Here is a 23,068-nt window from a genome sequence, read left to right as displayed (position 1 = left end):
ACTTTACGAATGGTGTAACAGGAACTCTTAAGAGCAAGAAACATTTAGAAAATTTAAACTATCTATCTGAATAAGTAATTTAACTGTGGAAATTTTACCACTTAGGAATCAGAGCAATATAGACACCTGTCCTAATTAGAACCAGAGAACACAAAACACTGGAGATGATACTTGACAGGGCAATTATCTATTTGCACCAAAGGTGATTAAAAGAACTCTGCCCCATCCTAAATTCTAAATAGAAACAGATTACATACTCACCACAAATAAATTCCAAGATCATCCACATGTGCTGAAGCCAGAAAATCTCCTGTAGGGGACATAGTAAGGCTCACAGCTGCAGAGTCTACCAAAAAACAATCGATGAGACTATAAAGAAGAAAAAAAAAAAAAGAGAAATTGTCAGCAAGAAAAACTCGTTTATCTGCACACATCTGAATTACAGATGAATGCAAACAGGCCACAAGAAGTATGGACACAAACCAGGGTAGCAGAAAAATCCAAATATATAAACAAAGCAAGTGAACAGCACCGTGCAACAAACCCCTTGTCTCTACAAAACTCTCTAAAATCAGATAAAGCTGGCACCTCCTTAGACATCTACACCTGGAGAATATTAGATGAAACAGTCAATTCCTTATGCCTAACACAAAACTTGCACTGGCCATAAATTCTGCATTTTCATTTAGCCCCAGCTGCTCAGACTGACAATTATCACTCGGCATACTTCATGTACACCTGGTTAATACTAGCACCTAAAGTCTCTAAAATAAAATATGAACTGTACAATGTGAAGTTTGATTATCTGCAACAGTTTTGGCATTACCGTATCTTCAGCCTGATAAACCATTCCCTGATCATTTTTTTTCATGATTGCAGAAAATTGAAAAAAATACCATGTAAAAACAAAGTTAAAATACAACTGTAATGACATAATAGTAAAATGTTGTTATGCAATAATTTTAACAATGAGACATTGAAATTCTGGATGATGCACTCTCTAGCAGAGTTCCATTCAAGCCCAGGTTGACAGCATTGTTTGTCTGTTGCTGAAATACAAATTTCAGTTACTTTAAATTCTAAGTTTAATTTGACAACTAGTTCAAGTTATCAAATTAAGTTCACCAAGAGAAACTAAAAGTACAAACAAAGAGCATGAATACTTTGTTCTTGTTTACAGGTCTACAGCCCTGTTCTGTTCACTAACCATAGAAAAAATATTGATGTAACACAGAAGTTTAAAACATAAAATCTTGTGGGCGTGTATTTTCTTAGCTACTGAGCACTCCTGTGATGGTTTGAGAGAGTATGTCAAAAATAAAAGCCTTTTCCCCCTGCAGTATTTTATTACCTATGCATGTTCTTAGACAGATGCTGCAAATCTCAGGTAAGAGAAAAATCATTCATCACTTTCAATATAAAATATATAAACACTAAACCATAAATCCCAAACTTATATCAGATACATTTTATACACAGTGCATAATGGCGAGAAAAATGTACCCTAGATACTTTCTCTTACTTTCAAATCCATCTTTTTATGACAATCCTTACTTGTAACTGAGAAATTCTGTTCAATAAATCAACCACAAAGAGCTCCAAAACAAATTTAACATTAAATCAGTTCTTACTGAACTTAAATCATTATTAAAATGAACTTAAATCATGCTTACTGGCTTGGGGGAAGTAGGGATCAATGTACTATAGGAAATAAGACACACTTGTATTTTTTACATAAAAAGCTAAATTGATCTTGCCTTGGGGCTGAAAGAATCTACCTTAATGCTTCTAGCCTAACTGCAAAACTGTGACAATAGAAACTAAAATGTTGAGCTCACATTTAACAGGTCTCCTATGCTGGTTTTTCTCACATGCTTCATCCAGGAACAGTCAGCTCATACCCCTGATTCCTCATTTTGTCTATGCAAGCTGCATAGCAGAAAGAAATAGATGCATAATGCCTGGGCTCCTGCTTGTAACTTTCTATACACAAAGTCATCATTTTTTCCCACTTTTAAAAAAGCCCTATGTTAAAAACATGCACTAGAAAGACCTGCACTGCATACATATGGACAGTTAAGCACCACTCCCAAGTAAAAACAATGTCCAATTAATAGATGTCAGACCATTTATTAAAGTCAGTTGGCAATTTTTGTAATGTTGGATTCTAGAAACATATTCTCCATACTTCTGTAAGAACAACATCAAAGCTGAGGCTTTAGAATACACAGTTCATAAGATGTTTTTTCTATTTATGGAGCCACAGAGGTAAAGCAAGCATCAAGCATTTTGTTAAAAGCTGTTCCTCCTTTTCAATACACTCCTCTGCCTATAGTTATGGGAAAACCTTGCCTTTACACACTGGAAAAATAATTTAACGTAATTACATCTAAAACCAGAGTTTGTCATTTACCTTCCTAGATTTAATCTTGACCTGAATTTCAGAGACAAGAGACAAAATATTTAAATTTTTTACATGTAAAAGAGAACTACTGTAAGACTGCTTTAAAAAAATTTAAAATAGATTCTTATTGTAAAGTATTATGTTATTGAAGAAATAAAAAACCAGAAGAAACTTATATTAGTTAATGCTGCAATTTTTTTGTAAGCATATTACTTTGCAAGGGAAAGAGTATTAGAAAGGTGAAGACCAGAGTGCTAATTTCCTTCCCATCTATACTGGAAAGAAGACACTAATATCCATTCTGTCCTATTTTAGACTAGTGGCTCTCATCATGCAAGAACAGGCCAATTGTTTGTTGAGAATCAAAGCACTTCTAGTAAAATGAGAACTTTTACAATATACAAAATTATTTACCAAACCATGTCAACAAAATTACCAACCAAACTGAAACCCTTCTGTTTCAGCACAACCACCAGAGCTGCACAGCACTACCTTAAAAAAAAAAAACAAACTAATGTGATGTGCTGCCGAAAGAATGCACTGGCAGAACGCAAAGTTACTTCTCAGCCTGGCTTTTTTCCTGGGCTCCTGAACTTCTTGTGTGTACTTGCCTACTTCTCAGCCAAACTTTATTCTGGGAGAAGACTACTCATGGTGGATCACAAGAGAGTATTTTTGGCAGTTGCAAGTACAAACAAATTAAAAATATAACTGAAGTAAAGCTATGTTGTGTTGTTAAAATGAATGTAAGTGAAAACAGGCTTCTCTTTACAAAATCAACTGGAGCACTGCATCCAACTCTGGGGCCCCCAAGACACATGAAGTTAGAGCAGCTCCAGGAAAATGACTCAAGCTCTGGAACACATTTCCTATGAGGAAAATGAGAGAGCTGTGGTGTTCTGGAGAACAGAAGGCTCTGGAGGAGACAACCTTGTGGCCTCTCAATACTTAAATGGAGCTTACAAGGAAGACTCAGAGAGACTTTTTAACAGGGCCTGTGGTGACAGAACAAGGGGCAGCAGCTTTAAACTGAAAGGCCATGTGTTTAGATTGGATGTAGGGCAGAATTTTCTTATGATGAGGGAGGGTGGTCGAGGCACTGGAACAGGTTGCATAAACAAGTAGTGCATGGCCAAGCCCTGGAGGTGTTCAAGGCGAAGCTGGGGCTCTGAGTAACCTGATCTAGTGAGAAAAGTTCCTTTCCACATCAAGACAGTTGGACTAGATCTTTGCTTCCAACTCCAACCACTCTTTGATCCTATGAAGACTTCAGCATATCACAGTGCAATTCACCTTAAACAATCTCTTGCCCGTTAGATTACAGTGCTGCTTCCAGACAAAGAACAAATTCACACTTATTCACAGTACATGGAAACTCCAGGGGTCATCAACAGATCTCCAGGACAGTGTTACGCTGTAGACCCAGAAAAAGACATGCACTGATCACAATTAAAATAGTGGGCAGAAGTCTTTTATTATGTGCAACTTCGACTGTCACATCTCGTGACAGATAATCAAACCAGAAAGCTTTCTGCCATTTATCAGAAAGGGGATTATTTCTTCTGCTGTATGTTTTTAAACTGACTCACCATCCAGAGGGAAGGTCCCAAGTCTTAATGGAACAGTCCATTGATGAAGTTATCAGCCAACGACCATCAGGACTGAAAGTCTAAAATAAAGTAGTCAATTTAATGGCACAAGAAATAAGCCAGTCCCCACAGGAGGCCCTGCCAAGATCAGACTGCTCCCTAAAACCCGGGTGAAAGGGTATCGCCATAAGCCATAACTGACAATAACACTACTGGAAGTGAAGAAAGCTTTTTAAGAACAGGCTCAAACATAAAACACAAGATGTATCTCACTATTAGTCAAAGTGCTTCAGTCCCCACTTTTATGTTCATGGTGGAAACCCATTTCTAACCATAAAGTTGAATAAGTCAAATAAATACTATTTTAGTAGCATTTATAAATAAATTTGAAGCTAAAAACTATTTCAATGAGCACTACAATGAACTATTACATAAGATGTAATTAAGGAATTAATTAAATTAAATTAAATGTGCTGCATAATCTCAGATCTGTTTTAGGTTTGCTCATCTTTTTTATATACACAGCTCAAATTTCTGCACAATTTTGCTCCTCAACGAGGTTTTCGTTATTCCCAGTGCTTTGTTTTGTTTGACCCCCAAACCAGCTTGTTGTTATAGTTGAAAGTTATAGTTAAATCACAAAGCACATTAAAAAATAGATGGCAATTTGACCACCTAACATTTCTAAACTAACATGGTTAAAAGTGCTGTGGAGCTGAACTACAGCTTTACTGTTCGCAGGGTGAACATAATACCCAATGACTTAATACATGCAGAGAAATCCACCATCTGTAAAATCTGTTAGGTATCTGTGTATGGCACCTGTTACAGTTAACAATTACCATGTCATTAATCCGTCCATGGTGTCCTGAGAATGTCCTGACAATCTTCCTGGTTTCTATATCCAAAACACTAATAGTGAAGTCATCAAAGGCAATTCCCAGAATACCACTGCCAAGAAACATCAACACACATGAGGGAATACACAAGATACAAAAAATAAAAACATCCTAACATTGCTCCAGGTATCTTTTATCCTAAAAATAACAAGTCTTACATTCCTTCAGTCTAATAAAATGTCGTCATCCTCTGTCTACCAGACAGTTGTATTTCAAAGCATTAGAAGTGCAAATTCTAATATATTCTAATTAAGAGTACTGGCTGCCATTCTAGATAAGTATGTTCACCAAACACTGTACACATGAAATAACTTCAATTTCTTACCTGTCTCTGTGAAGCAGAATTCCACTTGGAGAAGAAGAAAGTTCAGTGGAATAAACCAGATCTTTCATTTTGAATTTCCAAAATTTAATTAATCCTTCACTACCAGCTGTGATTACCAGCTGGTTCAATCCATCCACAGCTACCCCTCTAATGGCCCCTTCATGTGCTGCAAATCAAGAGAAAAGAGTATTATTTCAGAATTTAAATTTAGCACAGAAATTTGGCTGAATGCCAAACACTATTTTGTTTATCTTTGCCTGACTACAATGAATGATCAGCAAGTATATGACAATTTGAAAGCCACTTGACAAGATGCTCCAGCATTAAGGTTTTTTTATCTCTACAAAAACCAAATTGATTTCAAGTAAACACCTAGAATACAAGTAAGAAGTGTAATTGAAGCTGAGTGTTAGCTCTTATTTCTGCTTTCAGTTTGGGGAACTTTTTGTGATTGTCAGATTTGAGGGAGTTTTTGAATCACTTAAGGGATGTCTCCAAGAAGAACTACCACTCCAGACAAAATTTACTTCAGTCCAGGCACAAAGTCTGGGAGTTTTCCAAAGCTACTTCACACAGCAATGTAAAGAATACACATAGCTCCTCTAGTTTTTTATCAATTTTATTTCTTAATCTATACTTAGGGCTACTGGCCAGTAAGCAAAATTAGAACTTTCATCCCACTATCAATCAGTGATTTTATAAAGAGACCACTTCATGTTTGCTAAGCTAGATGGCTTTTAGAAATCCAGTAAGTCTTAAGGGCTCAGGCAGGACTCCTTCCTTGTTTCTAAAACAAAGAAATTCAGACCATAAATGCCAAAAAGCATGTATGAGAGTATATGAAATATGCATAAACTATATATGTATGAAATATATATGTGTGCAACTCTAAAAGGGAATGTCAGGGCACAGTCACATTATGCCCTAGATTTGCAGCTGGTTAATAAAAAATAACACCATATGCAAAGAGCTGGACTTGCTTAGGACTTCAATTTTCCTTTCATTTCTAAGCAGGGGGCACAAAACAGATGGCAAACTTTATCTAGGAGACAGAAACCTATAAAACAAGAAGCCAAATACTGGAAATGTGACTATCTCAAAAAGACTGGAGGCCAGAGCATCTCATTTAAGTGCTAATCATCACGGTAACTAACAATTTTGTTTTAAAAAACCAAGGATATGCTAACATCAGAGTTGATAACATTATCAAGGATCCTGTCCTTCAAGTCAGGTTTCTGACTGCAAGATAGGACAGGGCAGCATAATTAGAAAAACTGAAATGCATCCTAAATTCAACTCAGAACCTACACTGAATTTTCATAATGGCAAAACATGAGGTGACTACTGTTCTGTTAAGTGCCTGTATGTTGGAAGTTTAGGAGCTCTTACCTGTTTCTTTGCCATAATGCCCTCTGTGAATGCCAGACTGCATGTTATACACATCTACCTGTCCAGTAGACATCCCAATTACAGCAAAGTTACCACACGAGGTAATGTCAACTGCCTTCCAAGAGAATGAAAAAAAAAAAATCAATCAATAACACAAAGCACCTAAGAAAACCATTCTTTAGGTGTCTGTCAGTGAAGTTGTTACAAGTACACAGCAGATTGTGAATACAAAACACTAACACGTTTTTTGAGGAAACCTGCACAAAACAAACAATTTGCATCTCAAGAAAGCAGAGGGAGAAACTCTTAAAATGAGCAAATAGTCATGTAATAAATATGGCAATGCGTGGTTGTGAAAGATAATGAAATCCTAGCTTAGTAACATCCATTAGAAGCCATAGGTAATATTATCAGCACTGTCAATTAAATAATAAAGACTGCCACAAATTCAGTCCTTAAGACCAACTGTAAGCATGGCAACTGCATGCCTCTTTCAATGCCCATGTTATCAATACCCACCCAAATTAGGGTGAGGTCACAGAGAGTTTAAATAGGAAGAAACAAAGAAACAATGATCTAGATGTCTTTGGAAAGATACAGCCCAAAGAATCTAGTAGTCAAAAGAAAACTCGTTATTTACAATTTAATTTATCTAACAACTAACCACTCAACAAAATGTAAAAAAAAACATGTATCATAAGACACAGGAGTTGCATGAACCCCTAGTAAATGAGGTGTGCCACAGCAATTCCTCCTTTAAAAAGCTGGTAAACCTCAGCAAACATTTGTTTCATCCCCTTCACTGCGTGTTTGACACAATGTCATTGAGTCCAGCTCAAGTTTTAATGGATTTCTGAGGTAATATCCTTCTTGCAATTTGGAAATACATTTGCCTGTACTGACAAAAAAAGCTCAGAATTTTCTGCAATCTGCATTCTCAGAGTAAGTTCATCAGCACAGGCATACAGACACCTCTACATTGCTGTGACAGACTAAAGGTAAACACTAACCACCTCTCAGAGCCAGAAAATAAGTGCATTTAACCTGAATGTTTAGGGAAAAAGAACAGCTTTTCATAAGACCATAAGCATTACAAACCAGCTCACTGGACACAGTAAGCTGGCAGAAGGGACAATGCAAGCAACTAAAACACATCTAGACCACGCTTTTTCATTCTAAGCATTATTTCTGTACCAACAGGAATCAAAAGAGCATACAGTGTGAATCTGAAGAAATCTTATCCTAAATAAACTTACTGTTGCATATATGTCAATAGGTTTGTGTTTGCTAAATTCTTCTGGCCTCAGTTTGTGAGCTCCCATGGAGGTTTTCTGATAGTTCCAGGTTGTACAGGTTATATACCCCTGATGGCAGGCAACAATACCATCCCAGTCACTCTGATGTGCCACCTCTGCAAGGTAACAGAGTCCTTTTAGTAATTCTAAAGTCAAACTTCAGCTCTCCTGATATTTTAAAGTACCTTTAGACAGAACATTTCATATTTAGTGCTCTCGTTGCACACTCAAAAGGCTATCACTCAGAAGTACCACTGGGCAAACAGTTGTGTATGTGTAGTGTAACTAAAATGTTAAACCAAAACCTCAATAACTGTTTTGTATGTTACACTTTGTGTCTTAGCATATTTTAACCTCTGCAGTTTGAAACACATATTTCAATGTAAATGTTTTAAACAGGTTTGAATGGTTTACACTGCTCAATGTGTACACATTTCCAGCTGAGTGTCTTTAACTTTTTCTTCAGCTGTTGAAGCAGCAGAAGTCACCAGATAATGTCAGGTTTAAGAGATACATCTGCGTCACATAGCAAAATACATATTTTGCATTTCCAGAAAAATTGTTTATCAAAAGCTCAGTATCCAAACTTTGTAGTCAAATATGATATATAGAGATCTAAATAATGAGCAATTTTCTGGAAATTTAAAAAAAATTGAGAGTTTGAAACTAGTTATTTTTAGAACTTCAAAGATTAAAACAAGAAACAAACTGGTTCACTTAAATGAACAAAGAGAACAAAGAAACAACTCTCAAATGTACTTAAGTAAGTATTTAAGTACATATTTACTTAAGCAAATAAGTGGAGGTTTTAAGTCTTCAAACACAGGCAGCTCTAATATTAATTTCAAAATTAATTAATTTTAAATATGTATCTTAAAAACATACACACATACTTGCAACAAGAGTGTACAGACAGTCTACACCACAGAAGTCAAATGGCTCCACAAAATTGTAAATCCAGATCTTTCAACATAGGAAACAATAAAACATCCTCAGAAGAGAAAATACCTACACTTTTGACAAAAGAGATTTCAAGTCTGAAGAGGAGGTCATTAATTCAAAGAATCACATTTTGATGAAGCAAAGATAATTGTAATTCTGCCTAAAGAAGTTAGATTCATTATTTGCATACTGAATTACAAATGAATGAATTACTTGAAATTCAGCCTTAAAAAATGACGCAAATAAATGTACTGAGGACTCAAAATCAACTGTAAGTGTAACTAAGACTTCCTCAGCTGACAAAGATCATCCTCCACCTAGCTGTTGGTTCTGCAGCCTGGAATAATTCAGTAGACTTTGATTCCCATGCAGGAGATTTTCAAGCCAAGAACCAGATAAGGATGTTTTAACATAATATGTTCTTTTTGAGATATTGGAACAATTTACCAAGTCAAATGCAATTTTTAACTGCCACTCAGTAGCTCATGAAAGGCCACAGAATAATCTAGATATAGCATGTGCTTCCAAAACAATAGTGTTTTGAAGCTTAAAAAATTGAAATTAATACATGAAGATAATATACCCATATTTAGTTTGTAACCTATGTCAAAGACCACTCACCTGACGCAAAGGCTGTAATTGGTGGAAGTGCCATTGTATCCAGCTTAAGGCCTTTCTTTTTTGATTTCTTTTTATTAATTGAACCTTAAAAATAGACATTAAGGGTGTCAGTCTCATTGTCAGAACTGAGAATGATTTAAAAGGAACTATTAACAAAATGTAAAGCTCCTTTTAAACTTAGAAACATTTGGCCTAAATAAACACATCCCTGTTCCCTAGGTTTGTAGAGCTAAGAACACTAAGTTTCTGTTAAAATTCATGTAATGCTGAGCAAATCACCAGCCTTTGACATTAACAGCTCAATCCACTTGGTTCCAGGATCTTGTGCTGAACTCCTAGGCAAAGGTTCTCCCATCACAGCTAAAAACACGGTCCTACAGGCATGACTATATAAAGCAGTAAACAGCACCCAGACCTTTCAGTAACCAAAGAATCTTGAATTTCAAATTTATGCCCAAATTAATTTTTATGCATCTTTTTAAACAGGTCCAAATAAATATATAACAAGGACAGACAGTTAAAACTAAGAATTATTTTAATCTTTCTGATTCTTGCTCTCACAAATGGAAGTGTTCCTTAACCATGGCATAACTTGTAAGATGTGTTTAAGTCAAACTCTACACTGAATCAAAGGAACTCAAGCCAAGAAGTAAGAATTGGCTAATAATTTAGTCAATTGAACAGAATGGAAACAGGGTAAAAAGCTGCAATTACATATGCTGAAATGTCAGCTACTGTTTTACATATTTTTAATACAGAAATCATGCACAGTATTTCCCACAGTGAAGTAAGATACACTGCCAGGATCAGAAATCTCCTTTTTAATGTATAATCAAATATGACCATACACTTACTGCAGAAAGGACTGAGTTTGCAGAATAACTGAGGTTATTAGCTTTTATAGAACAGTTGAAGTGAAAACAAGGCCTGACTAATATTTACATAAATGCTTTTCCGGCCTTCTTTTCACCTGTGTTTGTACTTTGACTGAGATACTTACCACGTCCTAAACTTTTATTGAACTTCTCATGTACTGTTGAAAAAGATTGCAGTGTTCCATCTTGACCTAAGAAAGCATTAGCACAGAGCAGTGAAGGGCAAAAATCAAATTTACTCATAAGGTATTTGAGCAAGAAAAATAAAATGTAAGCAATAAGCAACTTGAAACACTATAATAAGATATTTACTAAAAATTCTAGTCCAAGAATAAATATAGATACACTCTAAGTGGCAGAACTAATGGAGCCTAATTTTCTATGGCCTACACCCCATTCCTACAACTCTGCCCCACACATTATCAGAATGACCCTCTTCACAGTCATCTTTTCTATGTTCAATTCCTCTCACTCTGTAATGTCCATGACATTAATGAAATTTTATTAAGTTAATTTGAGGAGTTAATTTAAGTTAATTTAAGTTCATTTCCTCTTCTAAGGAAACCAGTAGCCCATGAAAGGCAACTAATTCACTTCTGCTGCACAAAGTTTGACCACTGTTTCAGAAAGGAGGGCAGAGCATTAGTCTTCCTGCACTGTGGATACATCAGATCTCAAAGGTTAAGACCCTTTTCATCGTAAAGGTTGTGTTTGTGCCCTCACCACTGAAAAAGAAAATGTCATGACTTGTTAAGCAATACTTGATTGAGATTGTGGTTTGTCTAGTGTGACCTGAAATACAGACAATAACTCATTACAAGAATGCAAGTCACTAGCTGGATGGCAAGAGATTTTAGTACAGGTAGTATGATGTTTTCAAAAGTAGGCCATACAGACAATTAAATTCTTAAGAGTAATTAGAGACCAGGTGGTGAATCTCTATAATCTCATCACCTAAGTGGTCTGGGGTAAAACACAGTCTGTTCTAGCACTTCTCTGTCCTAAGGGGTCTTTTTAAATATGCTAGTTTCTAAGGAAGAGTAGTCACTTATGCATTTTTACACTTTTAGATGAATGTCTCAGTAAAAAGCAATCTTTAAAATATATATCACAAACACAAGTAAGCTGTGTCTGTGATATATAAGACAGTGCAAGCCACAAAGCTTGCTCAAACTAAGTGGAAAAAGTACTTACTAAAAATTAGTTACTAAATGCATTATGCTGCTTTTTTTTCCCCTGCCACAACCACATTTTTTGAGTTTTTACAGGTTTCATTCTGACCAGCTAACACTTGCTCAGAAGATAACAAAAACATTTTTATTCATCAAATAAATAAATATGGATGATAAGAGCAGCTCCTTTGCTATTCTGTTTTCAAGTACTCTTCAGCTTGCTGGTATGTTACTCTAGGGAAAAACTGATTTCCTACTAGAGTAGGAAAATTCTAGTGAAACACTTTGTAACAGCAATAAATTAGACTGTTTATGTTAGCTATTTACCATGTTTCATAAACACATTATACAACACTTGAAATATAATCTTGTGAATTAATAAAACAAAGACACTTATCTCCGCACATTTTCTTTATCACAGCTAGAAAACAGACTGAAGAAGAATGGAGATTCATACCTGCACTAAGAATTTGCTCTCCATTTTGCCCATGATATCTGATTTTTGTTGGTGGTGCACTATGTCCCATGCGGCTCCTCAATATGCGACCTGTACCACCAGGCCCATCAAAAATCCAAACCTGCATCCCAAAATAAGCAGAAAAAAGCCAGGCTGATAAACACTGCCTTGCCAATAATTGCACCTCTTGTCAGCAGAACATGTTCATCTGGGAGCTGGTGCAGCCAACTTCACACACTGGCTTTCAGCCTTAACACTAAAACTCTGGAAGCTTCCATTACATCACCTTATTTGTTTCCTGCTGTTCATTCTGCCCTTCCACCAGAGCCTAGTGGCATCAGAGGACATGCAGCATAAGGGGCTTTTATCAGCAGCAACTGCTTATGATGCAAAACTTTTATCAAAATGGATCAAGATTTAAGAGAATACTGGGATATAAAGTGTGATTTCTGGAAATGTGAATCCAAAGCTTTGTTCTTCAAGGGTACTACAAAGGAGTACCTTTGTACCTAAAGCAATGACAACATAGCAGAAAATCTTTAAACTACAGTCCAACTGAGACCAGCAACTTGAGTTTTGTTGTAATGGTTTCAGAGAGCAGCAGAGATTGTAACGCACCCGTAGAGCATTATCAGCACCATTAGTAATAAGAAGTGGCTCTCCAGGGACAAATGTCATGCCAGCTATTGTTGTGGAATGGGCATCTTGCATCTGACACATCAGTTTCTTCTCTTCCAGGTCCCACAAAGCAATGTGTCCAACTGGGCTACCAGCTGCCATTACTGGGTGTCCATCTGCTCAAAAAAAAAAAAAGTTCAAAAGATTTGCTTACTGACATTCAGCTCATCCCTGCTGTCTTGTCACATCTTAAAACTGATGCTAGAAAAGTCTATAACCACAAGGAAAAAGAAATCTCAAGTTGATGCTAGAAATAATATAGGTTTTAACAGAAATATTGCAGTATGTCTATCAGAAAAGAAACTGAACTCACTGATTAAAAAAATACAACTTTTTCATATCAGAGAACAGTAAAATCTCTAAATCCAGCAATCAGAGCTAGAGATTTTGCTTGAAAACACAACAGGTATTGACACAAAAGGTTCTCTTTCTACTTCTCACAAGTCTTTCCACAATTTTCTCCAGTAGCATTCCTCCTCAACAAGGTCTGCACTCAACCTATATTCTGTTAAGATTTGCAAGATTATTCAAATGAGAAATTAGATTCAGTATCGACAGCTCTGTAGGTAGGATCAACATTAAAGTAACTAGCTTTAATAACTGGACATGTCTGTTAGACAAGAAAAAGCTGTGAATACAAGTTAAGATTCCTCCGTAACAGCCATTCAGCATTCACCCAACTGTTAACATTCTAACACTGGGAGGACAGACACTGCTGATCAGTAGGTATGGACACTAAAGCACGATGTACTGACCACAATGTCTCTCACAATTGTGTACTGTGTTAGCTCTTGGCACACTGCAAACAAAATTTTCTTTTCAAGTATACTGTGCGTCACTTTCTGTGCAATAAGAACACAAGAAAATGCTATAGAACAGCTAGCATGATGAAAATGCATGATCTCACTTATTGCTACCTTTTCTAGATGACTGTCAGCCTTTGAAAACTGAAAGTCACAGCACAAATTTGATTCTGAAATGTTTTATCACAAGCTGTTTTCCTCTGTTTCATTAGTGTTAGAGTTTTCATACATATTTTCACTAAAACCACTAGGATTTACCTGTACGAAAAGATATTGCTGTGATGGGACCCCAGTCCTGTTGAAATTTCATCAGAGTTTCATCAAACTTAATATTGTGTACAATGATATGACCAGATACAAGGCCAATAGCAACAACATCCACTGCTGGAGCCTGCAAGAAATTAAAAAATTCTGTTTCAAGACGCTGGGACTACTTTGAAAAACAGAGCTTTCTTTTGCAAGTTTTATCCTAGACAACTCTGACCATTTCCACCAGCTGTCATCAAAGCCATTGATAAATTTTAACTTAGTTTTATATCTAAAAAAAAATTATAGCAAATACATTACAAAATCTTTTACTGAATCAACAAAATCTGCATTTTATCAAACTCCAAAACAAAACAAATTTGGCAAAAAATCATCAGTGTCATGAAGCTTCATGATACATATGCATCTTGAAAATTCTGTGACTTCATGACATCATTCAGTGAAGACTATAGATATGATGAACACAAAACAGATAAGATGCCAAATGCAACAGAACTAGGAATAGAGGAAGAGCAGATAATAGACCTTCAGTCAAGAGAGGATTACTACAATTACCTGGGACAATACATGCCATCTTTACTGATGTATTTTTAAATGAACAATATTTTGCCTGCTGTTCTCAACCAGTTACATATGAAAATAAAAGATAACAAAAAATACTAACTTGTTCAAGGGTTGTGACTGCTAAGCCCCATCCTGGAAACGAATACAAGAGTTTGCTGCAAAACAAACATTAAAAACTCATAAATCAAATAACCCTTGGGGATTTTCCATTACACAGTCATTGCTTTATATGTACTTATACAGAAAAGAACATCAGCTTTCTGTTCTTATAAGTCAGATAAAAGGCAAAAAAAAGCCTGTGATACTAAGAAATAAGATTAAAGTTATGGCTAAATTTTATTGAAAAAGTGGTATTGTACATTAATATCACATCAGTGACTTAACTGCATGCCATGAACATATGAAACAAAAGAAACAATCGTGATATCATGGCAAGCTGAATTAGGAGAATGAAACACTGATTTATGCAAGCTGACTTAACATGCATTTGCAGAACAAACATTAATATGCAGTGAAGCTCACTGTACCTGTAACTTTCATGATTTAGAAAAGCAGCTGCTCATGGTAGGAATGAAATAATGACATTACGGATGATGATCTACTGGGACATGCTCAGAGACAACTGATGCATGCCTATGCATCTCTTACCTGAATCTAAGACTCAAATGCTAGTCATTACCTCTACTCTACCTGCCAGCACTTCCTTGGACCCACAACAACCAAAAATGTCAAGCATAGAAGATGGAAGGCAGGAGGCCTGAACATGTTTTTACTGTAATTTCAAAAGCTTTCATGTGAAAGTTATGTGATTCCAAGAAATTTAAAAAAAAAAAAATCCTGAACAACCCCTGACACTTTGGAAGGAGATTACTCTCACAATATGCAACCTGAAAGGCATCAGCATTCAGGGAGCAGCAGCATTCCTTGTTCCTGGAAATATACCAACCGAAAACCTGCGCCAAGAGTCAGTAGAAGATTCCACACTTAACAGTATAATTTGTTGCCTCTCAAACTACATGGAGCATGAAGCATAGCCAAAGTATCAAGAATCTTACTTGGATCTTATATTCCATAGCTGCAAGGTTCCTTGTTCACTCCCAAGGAGAATTTTATTCAGATAGGTGCTGGGATGCAGAAGTGCAGAAACTGCAAAAGTGGCTTTATCAAAATCTATCTGAAGATATTCTTCTGCAAAAACAGCAAGAAACGGTGTTAGTGTGGCTACCCCTACAAACCTGCTCTGCAGGCTTGTCATCCCTTTGCAAATGTAAAAGCAGGATTGATGTTTAACTCTTCAAATCCTGCAACTGGATTTTCTTACATTAGAGGATTAGCTAATGTGTAACAGAAAAGGCTGAACTTTTTTACAATGTAAAAACATCTGTTGGCTTGAAGGTGTATTTTTTCCCTGTAAGCCTATCCAGTACAACAGTACTGGCAATACCATATCTTTATCTGACTTATATCTTTCTGAGGGATTCCTGCCCCCACCTGAGCACAACACCTCATGTGATTAGCATGCCCTTTGTTTGTTACAGAAACTCCAAATCTCTAAAGCCTGGCTACAGACACTTTGACAACCAGCACACAGAGAATAACACTGGTCACGCCAATGAATGCTTTCTAAAAAAACATGTTTGGGGCACTGAAGCACAATTTCAAAAGCACTTGACAACGGCATGAAAAGATGCTGACACACACAAAAAGATTATTCATTAGAATTTAGTCATACCCAGTCTGCTAGATATCAAGGAATTACAAGAATTAGAAATAATGCCAAAGCTGCTCTATCACAGCCTTTACTCTTGTATGGAATGGAACACTAAAATGTAATTTTCATATAATCATTCTCTCTTTTACATCTACACAGAATTTTACTGAGCCTTTGCACATGGTAAGAGTATCCACTCAGAAATATTACTGCAGGATTAGGACTTCAGATCATCAACTAAGTAGCACTATCATTTAAGAAAATTTTTTTAAGAATAAATTGCTTCTGAATGTGTGCATTTAAAAAAAACCTTTCTTCTTAATTACTGAATGTCTTACACTGCTATCCTATAAAGCAGCAACAAAAATAAAATCTCTCACCTTCTGACTGTATATTCCAAACAATAAGGACATTATCAACATCCACAGAGATGACATGATCACCAAAAGGCTGTAGAAGGTGTATCCTTGCCTTGTGGCCTTCATAGGTATGAACCACCTATAATTTCAAAACAGAAATGCTTCTAATAAGCTGTTAAGATAGAATATCATGTTAACATAATACCTGAGGACAGCTAAAAGATGTCAGCAACAAGTTCAAATAAAATTCATGGAAAGGCCACACAACTCAAAATGCAAGAGAGATAGTTATATCTGATATTTGAAAATGTTTGCAAAAAATATGCTACCTAAGTATTTTCAATTATTTATTTTCAATTCATTTAGCTCACATGAATTGATGATTTTTTAAATCTTTAAATAGCTACTCAATTATTCTAATTAATATGCAAAACACAGTTCAGCATTATGGAATTAGCTCATACATTCTTCCAGTTTAAGCTTTTAACTCCTTATTCTACAGCTTGTTTCCCTAAAACTGAAGGTACCAAACAGCTACAGAAATAGGCATTCATAGAAAATTAACTGCCTTGATACCACAGACACTACACAACTGTTTTGCACTAGTGAGTAATAAGCAAGTTAATAGAAACCTCTTTGTTCCTGGCAAAAGCATGGAGAATATTGTCGTATGAAGCAAATATCAGCATGCGATCTGCTGCCAAACATGTGATGTCCTGTGGCAAAGTGTTACCTGTTGATCAAACAAAAAAAAAAAGTTAATCAAGTTTTAGGTTCTTAGCAAGAGAGAAAGCTTGACAGTGTATTTCTTCGGCATGGTGACCCACAAAGAAAGCCCTTTGTTCAAACATCATGTTGAATTTTAGAGAAATACACACATTTCAGAAGAATGCAAATATTACTACAAAACATTACATCAGTACCAACATCATAAGTAAGATAAGATTGGTAGAACATAAGGTCATTATTTTGAAAAACACTTAATAACAAATTAGTGAACTATCTCTATAGGTAAATGCACATGTTAGCTTTGTGAGGGCTGGAAACACAGATGATAAATACAAATCTCAGCATTAGCAATGCTTATTAGGATAAGTTATTCTGCAGGCCTGGGAGTTACTGACCCACTCCTGCACCTATCTCCTGATCACACTGAGAATTTAATGTTCTAGGAATACATGTCATTCCCTACCTCATGACTGGTTCAGAAAGAGTAGCTAATATCGGGATATTTACTTTACTAGCATAAAAGGTAAAAGAATAAAGTTCCAGACCACACTGAGAAACTGCCGGTGTGGTCCCAAATAGTAGAAAAATGGAAAAAAAAAAATAACAAAACCAAAACAAAACAAAAACCACAACAACAACACACAAAAAAAACCCCAAAAAAACCCCCACAAAAAAACAAAAAAAAAACCACCTCTCAATAAGACTCTCAATAATACTCCCAATCCAAGGAAATATAAAAAATGTAAATTACTAAAGCACTTTACACTTCTGCAGAGAAACATCAGGTCAAAAATCGCTGTGCAAGTGCACCTATGATACAAACTAGCATGGTCACACAGCAGCCTTTCCCACAAAGGTGCTTTGTACTGTGAATTGTTAGCAGGCACAAAGAAAACTGCACCCTCTGCTATACTGCAGCAGAGCTTCAAAAGGAGGAACTAAAATAAGAACAAAAAAGAAGGTTGCATGAAGTTCCATTTGTTTGAACATCTCTTCAGCACCTGTGAAGTGACTCAAGTTTACAACCAGGTTACAGACACCTGGTACTCCACAGAAGCTGGATGCAAGGCTGCTTAGGCTAAGACAGTTTTAGGCAGACCCAAATTAAAAAGTTCAGAGCATCAACCACACAACATCAACAAACCAACAGCACCATAAAAAGAGAGGCACTGCATTCACTTTTTTCAATCACAGTTTTGTATGTAAACATCTCAGTTTCTCAAAAAGCTTAGATGATTATATATGTAAGAAGATGCAGCCCACTGTAGAACAGAATATGCAATGTTTCAATGATTTTGCAAGATGAAAACAAAGTTAATGTGTTTACAGCTTTAAAAATGCATAGCTGATAATCTAAATCTAATCCTGGTCATGTGACATTTAGTCTCAAATTTATAGATGCTCTATTAATAGAAAATATTTTATTTATGATATCTCTGTAAAAAACTTTGTGGTACATAGAGGTAAAGACCTTACTTTTCAAGACAGAGTGCATCCCTGTGTAAGTGTCAAGTGAAAGGGAGCTTTGGAAATCAACTGGTTCAACATGCCACCAGCTCCTCACAAAGTTTATCACCAGTACTAGACTGGGTTACCTGCAGCTGTGCTCAGCTGAATCTTGAACACTTCTGTGGAAGGAGTTCTGCTCAAGGCATACACTGTACCATAGTTACCTCTTCGGGACATTTTTCCTACCCTCCACTGTGACCCTCTCAAGCTGCAATCTGTGGGTGTTGCCCCTTGCTGCTCTGTCTACCACTACCACCATCAGCACAAATCCAGCCCCACATCCTACTGCCCTTCAGGTACACTCTGAGTCACCCTGAATTTGGCCCTTCTTAGCACTAGGCAGATCCAGTTACTCCAATGTCTATTTTCAAACTGCTTGCTGTAGGCCCTGACACTCTCCTGCTACTCAGCATATCCCCTGCAGGAGAAAGGGGAGCAGTGGAAGGGACAGAACCACACTAACAGAGTGCTGCAGACCAGGCACAGCCCCACCAATGTGAGGTGCAGGGAGAACAGCTCTGCCTGATCTGCTGGATGCATTCCTAATGAGGCTCGATACACAGCCTGCCTTACTCACAGCTACCGTGGTTTTGGTCCACATCCAGCCTGGCACCAGCACAGCCCCAGCAGAATGCCATGAGCCAGTCACTTCCCAGCTTGCTCCATCTCAGGTGCAGCAGGATTCTGCACTCATCCTTGCTGGACTTGGCAAGGCTCCTGTTGGCCCAAGATTTATGTTTTGCAACTGCTCCCTGGACCGAAACTTTGCCCTTCTGGGTGTCAGCTACTCCTCCTAAAACAGCATCCTCTGCAAGCTTATCCTAGGGGTGTGCCCTGCCTCAGCACCCAGGCTGCTGGGGATGGTGTTGAAGAACGTGTGCCCTGCTGCTGACACCCCAAGTGCTCTGCCACCAAAGGCCAAGTGAACGTCAAGCCACCAATTCATATCCTTTGTATCCAGTACCAGTACAACCAGCTCCTAACACTCCCTGAAGGCATCCACATCTATTTTCTTCATGTAAGTATTTTCCTCCTATAACAGTCTTCTAAAAATCACAAAAACAGCAAAAAAGGGGTCTGAAATTAATAACTGAGCTTTATTCACTGTGCAATCCCTATGGCTTAGAGGTGTTTTTGGAAAAACAAGATGATAAGAACAGAAGGTTCAAAAGGTATGTCTCTAAGAAAACTAAATTTCAGTTTCAACAGCAGTCTTATTTCCAAACTGGTATTTTAGATTTCTGAGACTCCTATTAATACATTTCGGTGTAAATATTAGTAAGTACAATTATTTTTTTTAAAGTTGAAAATTAAGTGCAGATGTCAGACATGTTTAAAAAAAACCCAACCAAATAAGAAGAATTAACTATTTATGAGTACTTACTCACAGCAACAATACCAAGCTTCTTCACCTGCAATGACAATGTTAAAAAGGCATTTTTAGTGATTGGTTGCAATGAATTTGGTATAAACAAATTAAACATTCTAGGAATTAACCTAGATCAGACAATGCATTTGATAGTTCACAAACCAGGAAGATTATTCATCCCAGTCTAAAACACTGTCTACTGAAAAACATAAAGATACCAGGTCAAAAGGAATGAGACAATTCATTTGCCAAAAGACAACTACTCACCAACGGCTATGTTGTGCTTCCTGATGTATTTTGCACTAATGCACAGAAAACTTAAGGACATGTTAAGACACCCTGAGGAGCTTGGGTACCTTTGTTTCCACATCATATCTGCTTCTACCTTATTTTCACTACAACCACCCTATATTGTAATTTCATCTCTGTTCACAAAGGTTTTGCTTTAGTTGTAAACACCTAGCCATCTCTGCCCGGTGATGATCACTACTCCACTTCAAAGGCTGTGAAGAACACTGACAGGAGTGAACGCTAAAAGGTGCCACAGAAGCACAGGAAGATCCCTGATGTCTGCACTCTGGTGTTCACAGTGCTCAGTTCTGTGTAGTGCTTCCTATACAGTGAAAATGCTTTGATTGAGCCCAGGGAAGCCACGGAGTCTCCCTCTTTTGAGGCATTCCAAACCCACCTAGACACGTTCCTCTGTAACCTGCTCTAGGTAACTAACCATCCTTGGCAGGGTGGTTGGTCTGGGTGATCTCCAGAGGTCCCTTCCAGCCTTAAGGGGTTTATGATTCTACACGGCAAAAAACCGAGTTCGTATAACAGCCTTTCATCTTGCTGAATTCAACTACGCTTATCCGTTTTCATACAGGAGTTTTAATAGGATCTGACTGCCCCCCGCCCATAAAACGTAACCCTCAAACGCTAAATGAGAGCGGGTGGGCTTTGATTTATCTTGTAATGAAGGAACAGCTTCAGTAGCTGGGCGCTCCCGACAGATGGGTTGTGCCGCATCGGCGAGCGCTGCCCACATGGCTGCACAAGCTCATTCCCGACCTGCTCAAGGGGCGGCCTCCCTCTTTCCCTCCCTCCCGGCCACCGCCGGCTACAGAAGAGGGGCACCGGGACGCCACAGCCCCGCACACGCTCCCGTATCGTGACGGCGAGGGCGGAGGACGAGGGGAGGAAGAGGCGGATCTCCTTGCACGGCCCCGGCCTCCCCACGGCAGGTGAGAGCGGGAAGGAGGCCAGGAAAAAGGAGCTGGGACCGGGACGCCGCGTACTCACACTGTAGGTGTGGACGCTGCGCCCGACGGCGGTGGCCACGTAGAATTCGCGGTGGCGGCCGTGATAGCGCAGGACGTGCGGGACGTGCCCGCTGAAGCGGCCGAGCACCCGAAACGCGGCGAAGAGCCCCGCGCCCTCCCGCGCCATCGCTCCGCACGTGTCCGTGTCCGTGTCCGCATCCGCCCGCCCTCCCGCAGGAAGCGCCCGCCCGCTTCCGCCGCCCCGCCCCGCCCCGCCGTGCGCCGCCGAAAGCGGCCCCCGCGCCCGCCGCCCCCGCGCTGCTGACCGCGATGCCAGCAGGGCGCGCAGGGGAGCCTCAGCCGCGAACTCTGCCACAAACACTTCACGCAGCTGCGACTGCGCGTTTGGTTTTTTTTTCTTTTATTCTTCATTTTTGTATCCCCTTTGATTCTTCATTTCGTGATCCCCTTTGCCCTCGCAAAGCTCCAGGTCCAGTTGTGGGTGGCCCCGCCGCAGAGGCGGCAGCGGGGTGCGAAGTGAGCACACCTCCGATGGCGCATCCCGCAAGACACCCGCATCGGGAGCCTCTGAACTTCCCGAGGTGTCTGTTTTGAGGTTTTTGTCGTGGTGGTAGTGTTGGTTTTGTATGTGGGCATGTTTTTGTTTGGTTGGGTTTTTTTTTTCAATAAATTATGGATATTTTAAAAAAATACCAACCCGCAGGATGACTCCGTTGCTATGAGTGCACGGCGGACAATGCAAGTGAAGTCCGGCGGAGGACGCGAAATGCAAAGCCGCGCCACCCCCAGGCCACCTATCCTAAGTTGTTGTAGCTTCTCCACACCGCCATCAGCTCCCGGGCTTTGCTCTTGTCGCACGGGACCGGGCTTGACGTCCCGGCGACGCTCCCGGCGCTGTCTCCGGGGCTGTCCTGCTGCGCTGTCCCTGGACCCTCCTGTGACGCGCAGAAGCCGGGGCAGTGGCGCTTCAGGACGGAGCGGGTGACGCGCCACAGCTCCGGCCGCTCTCCGCATCCCCGCGCCCGCTCCAGGAGGCATTCCAGCAGCCGGCCCGCTCGCTCCGCCCGCCTGGAGTCCTGCGAGCAGACGACGGTCAGGACCCTTAACTCCTTATCCCTTCAGCGCCTCCCCACGTATCCCTAAAAAGAGGCTGCCCATTCACCCTCCAAAGATATAATAAAGCTCCTTATCCTTGCCCCCTTCCGTCCGCTTTCCCTTTTCCTTACCTCACTTTCCTCTCCTCCTCTCTTTTCCCGTCCTCCCCTCCTTCTCCTTCCCCCCCTTACCTTTCCCCCGTTACCTTTTCCCCATTCCCTCATACCCCTTTCTTCCTTTCTTGACCCCTTCTTTCCTTTTTTTTTTTTTTTTTTTTTTGGGGGGGGGGCGGGAAGGGAATGCCACCTAGCCGCCGGGAAGGGAGCACTCCGGGCGAACCTCGGACAGCTGCTTGCCCGCCGGCTCGGAGGGCGCGTCCTCGCAGGTGTGAAAATCGAGTCGTAGCTCCTGGAAGGAAACAACAACAGGGGATGCTTGTTAAAGCCACGTCCCACGGGGTCGCCTTCGCCGGCTGCCAGCCTGACTCGGGCACACCGTTATCGACATTCCTCCTGTCTAGATACCCCGCCCCGTCGGGGCCCCGCACGGTGTGCGCGGCTGCGGGAGTCAGGCGGCGGCCGTGCGGGGCAGCCGCTGCTGGACTGCGCTGGGCAGCTCCGGGCTGTGATGCCCGAGCCAGCGGCAGGGCTGCTTTCCCCGAAAAACACTGCCTGGTCTTTGAGCTAAGGGCCGGCTGTGCGTGTGAACCCTCCGCGTAGCTTCTAAACCACTTCACCTTTGCAAC

At 39.4% G+C, this 23,068-nt stretch overlaps 1 protein-coding gene across 1 annotated transcript in view; it reads right to left on the bottom strand.

Moving 5' to 3' along the window:
* Positions 1–21,430, bottom strand: part of WDR36 (WD repeat domain 36) — a 33,311-nt gene extending 11,881 nt beyond the window's left edge. Inside the window, exons 1-17 of the mRNA XM_039733428.1 lie at positions 21,248–21,430; positions 19,973–20,000; positions 16,983–17,083; positions 16,372–16,489; positions 15,336–15,468; positions 14,381–14,435; positions 13,708–13,840; positions 12,587–12,762; positions 11,969–12,089; positions 10,465–10,530; positions 9,465–9,548; positions 7,863–8,017; positions 6,607–6,721; positions 5,218–5,383; positions 4,836–4,944; positions 3,994–4,073; positions 262–369 (exon numbers count right to left, since the gene is read on the bottom strand). Coding sequence (XP_039589362.1) covers positions 262–369; positions 3,994–4,073; positions 4,836–4,944; positions 5,218–5,383; positions 6,607–6,721; positions 7,863–8,017; positions 9,465–9,548; positions 10,465–10,530; positions 11,969–12,089; positions 12,587–12,762; positions 13,708–13,840; positions 14,381–14,435; positions 15,336–15,468; positions 16,372–16,489; positions 16,983–17,083; positions 19,973–20,000; positions 21,248–21,394 — 1,895 coding nt within the window. The 5' untranslated portion in view covers positions 21,395–21,430. The remainder of the gene's footprint in view (positions 1–261; positions 370–3,993; positions 4,074–4,835; positions 4,945–5,217; positions 5,384–6,606; positions 6,722–7,862; positions 8,018–9,464; positions 9,549–10,464; positions 10,531–11,968; positions 12,090–12,586; positions 12,763–13,707; positions 13,841–14,380; positions 14,436–15,335; positions 15,469–16,371; positions 16,490–16,982; positions 17,084–19,972; positions 20,001–21,247) is intronic.
* Between the last annotated feature and the right edge of the window lie 1,638 nt (positions 21,431–23,068).

This window comes from Passer montanus, unplaced genomic scaffold, assembly GCF_014805655.1.
Source record: "Passer montanus isolate IOZ18808 unplaced genomic scaffold, ASM1480565v1 scaffold87, whole genome shotgun sequence".
Lineage (NCBI taxonomy): Eukaryota > Metazoa > Chordata > Aves > Passeriformes > Passeridae > Passer > Passer montanus.
Note: the sequence above shows the minus strand (reverse complement) of the source record. Positions and strands in the feature narration are given on the sequence as shown.